This window comes from Galeopterus variegatus, unplaced genomic scaffold, assembly GCF_000696425.1.
Source record: "Galeopterus variegatus unplaced genomic scaffold, G_variegatus-3.0.2 Scaffold48857, whole genome shotgun sequence".
Taxonomy (NCBI): domain Eukaryota; kingdom Metazoa; phylum Chordata; class Mammalia; order Dermoptera; family Cynocephalidae; genus Galeopterus; species Galeopterus variegatus.
In genome coordinates this window covers 1-3,897 of record NW_007774968.1, presented here as the reverse complement: position 1 = coordinate 3,897, position 3,897 = coordinate 1, and the positions used below count along the sequence as shown (strand labels likewise).

The following is a 3,897-nucleotide window of genomic DNA, read 5'->3' as shown; positions in this document are numbered from 1 at the left end:
GCATTCAGTCTGCAGTGACTGATGAGTGCTGGGCCCCATCCCCACCAACTGCGGGGCAGCAAAGGGAGGGGAGGGGGATTTTGAATCAAGGGATTTCAGAATTCACAACAGTAATTAGGCCCATGCATACCAGGCAGGATCTGGGTCAGGCCTGAAATAAGTCCAGATGATGCGTTCAGTGTGAATGTTTTGTCTTTTGCCCATAGAGTTTTGTTGCAAAAATGTTGGGCGTTCCAGCAAACCGGATTTTGGTCCGAGTGAAGAGAATGGGAGGAGGCTTTGGAGGGAAGGAGACCCGGAGCACTTTAGTGTCCACGGCGGTGGCCCTGGCTGCACACAAGTGAGTTCCAAAGTTTGCTTCTCCCAGCAGGTGCTGGGAAGGATAAGGCCACCTCTGCTAGGAAGGCCTTCTGGATTTCCCCATGTTGAAAGTAGTTTTCCCCTGCTTTGAATTCTCACAGTCCTCTGTTTTTAAAACTCTTGGGCATGGGGCGGGGGGGCAGTAATATTGCCTGTTTCTTTGTGTTGTGACCCACGTGCCCTCGTCTTACCTCCCCTGCCTGGCTGTGAGCTCCCCAAGCGTGAGGACACACCTTGCATCCTTACCTTCCCCACACTGTCCAGCACAGTGTCTAGATAGCAGAGCAGCCCGGCACAGGTCTGCTCAGTGTGCAGGTGGGAAAGGCGGCTTCCCGCTGTTTTCACCCCTGAGACTCATGGGGCGGGCTGGTGTTGAAGGCTCCCAGGTTTCTAATCCTCTTGATACTCCCCTCAGGACTGGCCGCCCTGTACGCTGCATGCTGGACCGTGATGAGGACATGCTGATAACTGGTGGCAGACATCCCTTCCTGGCCAGATACAAGGTTCTGGATGTTGGGGGCTGTGCCAGGGCAGGCAGTGCAATTTTGTAAGGAGACCTGGGGACGAAGGTCCCGAGACCCTGGGCTGCACTCTTACTTTTTGCATGACTACAGAGTAAAGTTCAAAGAAGAAATAGCAGTGAGAGAGATTCAAATAGGCAACAGCAACCTAGAAAGGGAGGTGTGAGGGAGGCTGGCAGAACACCTCCCAAGAGATGCCACAGTGTGGCGTTCACGACTTCTGTGAATTTGCTGTGATCCAGATCTGGTCTTTGGCCAGTCAGGCAGAAACATAATTTGTCAGCAGACTGAGGGTAAAGTCATCGCACAGGGTGGCTCAGGGTTCACATGTGCACAGGCCTGATGAGAGATAAAACTTCCCAGGGGCCTGGACAGATGCAAGTTGTTAGCGTGGGCACCTGCTCTGCCAGACCATGGTTGGGCACTGCCCAGATTTCTCTTGGGGACAGTCTCTTCTATGGGCTTCTGTATATGACCAGTTCCTGTTCTGACCAATGCTCCCTGTATGCATTAGCATGGCCTTGCAGTCTAGCACTATAGACCTGGGAGCTAACCCTCTCCATGCACTGGCCTTGAACACCTCCCCTTTGACCTGTTCTGACTTTATGATTTAACTTCTGGAAAGGGATTGCATTTCTCTTATTCCCAATTCTCATGGGCCTAAAGAAAGTTAACTTGATCTTTTGGGGTCCTAGTTGCCACACTTGTAAAATGGCCTTTAAATTAAAGGGTTTTTTGTTTTGTTATATATTTTTGGTTTTGATGGTTACATCAAAAGGTCAGGGATGTGCAAGCACATTCATGCTCGTGCAAAGTGTAACTTTTTTTGTCTGCTCCCCTCAAAAGCTGGGAGGGGAGTCTCCAATATATTTCCCAGCAGGAAGGATGAGTGTGGGACAAGTGGGCCTGGGATCGAGGAGCTAAGTGTACACCACTGGGGAGATGTTATTTCCTCTCTTCTTCACCGTTATGTTCTGGTGATCTGTTAAGATCACCTGTTTTTCATGGTGTGAGGTCTTGTTTTTTCTGTTTCTTCCAGGTAGCATAAGTGGGAGGAAAGGATCAGAAGTAGACAGAGGGAGGGAACTGTTGATAAATCACTCTCCTTTTATCAGGTTGGCTTCATGAAGACTGGGAACATTGTAGCTCTGGAGGTCAATCACTTCAGCAATGCAGGGAACACCCAGGATCTGTCTCAGAGTGTAAGTAGGACCTGTCCCTGTACCTGGGGGTGACTTGGATGGGCAAGGGCATGCCCCACAGCCTATTGGAACACACAGGCACAGGCCTCTCCAATTCTTGCATATTCATGTTGCAGTCGCTTCCTAACTGGTCCCCACCTTCAGGTTCTCCATCCTTGGTTAATCTCAAAAGCACAGAGATGATTGTATTTCTTCTCTGATTAGAAACCCTTTCTTCCCATTCAAGATATATTGCCAAGAAAGCAAAGTTAGTTACAAAACTCTAAGTATAATGTGGTGATATTGTGTGTATGTAATATTAATTAATTAGTTAATTAATGAATATAACATATATATAGTGATATGCATGAGGAAAGCCTGTAAGAACATACACCAAACTCTTAACAGTGATTAAACTGTTGACATTGACTGAAGTGGTATTGAGGCGGCCCATGCCGTCATTTTCTACATTGCACACTTCTGTGATGTTTGAATTTTAAATAATGAGTTGAATTGCTTTTTTAAAACATAGGATCATTGAAGTATACTTTACATACCATAAAGTTTATCATTAGAAATGTGTTATTTAGAGGTTGTTAGTAAATTTAAAGAGTTGTATAACCATTATTGCAATTCAGTTTTTGAACATCCATTACTCCGGAATGATCTCTTGTACCCATTTGCAGTCACTCCTGTTCCCATTTTCCAGGCCTAGGCAACGACTGTTCTACTTTCTGTCTTTATAGATTTTCCTTCTGTGGCCAAGTCGTATAATAGAATCATACTCTACGTAGCAATTGCTAGGTCATATGGTAGTTTCATGTTTGGATTTTGAAGAAACTGCCGAAGTGTTTTTCAGAGTGTCTGTACCATTTTACATTCCCAACAGCAGAATTCGATGTTATCGTTATTTTTTATTTTAGCCATTCTGAGAGGTATGCAGTGATATCTCATTGTGGTTTAATAAACATTTTTCTAATGGTTAATGATGTTGAATATCTTTGCATGTGCTTATTTGCCACCTGTATTTACTCTTCAGTAAAATGCATGTTCATATCTTTTGCCTATTTTGTAATTGAATTATTTGTGTTTTTGCTCTTGAATTTTGAGAGTGACATATTCTAGAAATTAGTCCTTTAGCAGGTATGTGTTTTGCAAATATTTTATCCCAGTGTGTAGCTTGTCTTTTTACTGCTGAATAGGATCTTTCAGAGAGCAAGAGCTTTAAATTTTGGTGAAGTCAAACTTATAAATGTATAATTTTATTAATAGTGCTTTTGGTGTCAAGTCTAAGAACTCTGCCTGGTCATAGATCCTGATAGTTTTCTCCTGTGTATCTTTCTAAAGGTGTTATGGTTTTACACTTTGCATGTAAGTCAATGATTCATTTTCAATTGTGAGATTTAGGTTAAGGGTTAAGGGTTTTCCTTCCTTTCCTCCCTCCCTTCCTTCCTCTCCCCCACCTTTTTTTTCTTGCCTATGAATGTCTAACTACTCCAGCACCATGATTGAAAAGACCATGCTCCCTTGAATTGCTTTCTAATTTTGCAAAATGTCAGTGGAGCACAGTTGAGTGGGTCTATTTCTAGGTTCCCAATTCTGTTCCATTAATCTATGTGACTATCCCTCCACCAATACTACTCAACCTTGATTACCATAGCTATATAATAAATCTTGAAATTGGGTGGTCTTATTTGTCCTGCTTAATTCTCCTTTTTCAAAATTCTTTATTCTAGTTACTTTACTTTTACATATAAATTTATTTATTTTTAATGTACTTTATTTTTTATTTCTCAATTTTCTATACCTACATCTTAGAATAATCTTGTCTATAT

At 42.9% G+C, this 3,897-nt stretch overlaps 1 protein-coding gene across 1 annotated transcript; it reads left to right on the top strand.

Annotated features, from left to right (window-relative positions):
* Window positions 1–221: 221 nt before the first annotated feature.
* LOC103584283 (xanthine dehydrogenase/oxidase-like) lies at window positions 222–2,083 on the top strand (the record flags this gene model as incomplete). Its single annotated transcript, XM_008565348.1, has 3 exons — window positions 222–340; window positions 776–863; window positions 1,997–2,083. Coding segments are annotated over exons 1-3 (294 nt in total), but the record flags the coding sequence as incomplete, so codon positions are not given.
* Between the last annotated feature and the right edge of the window lie 1,814 nt (window positions 2,084–3,897).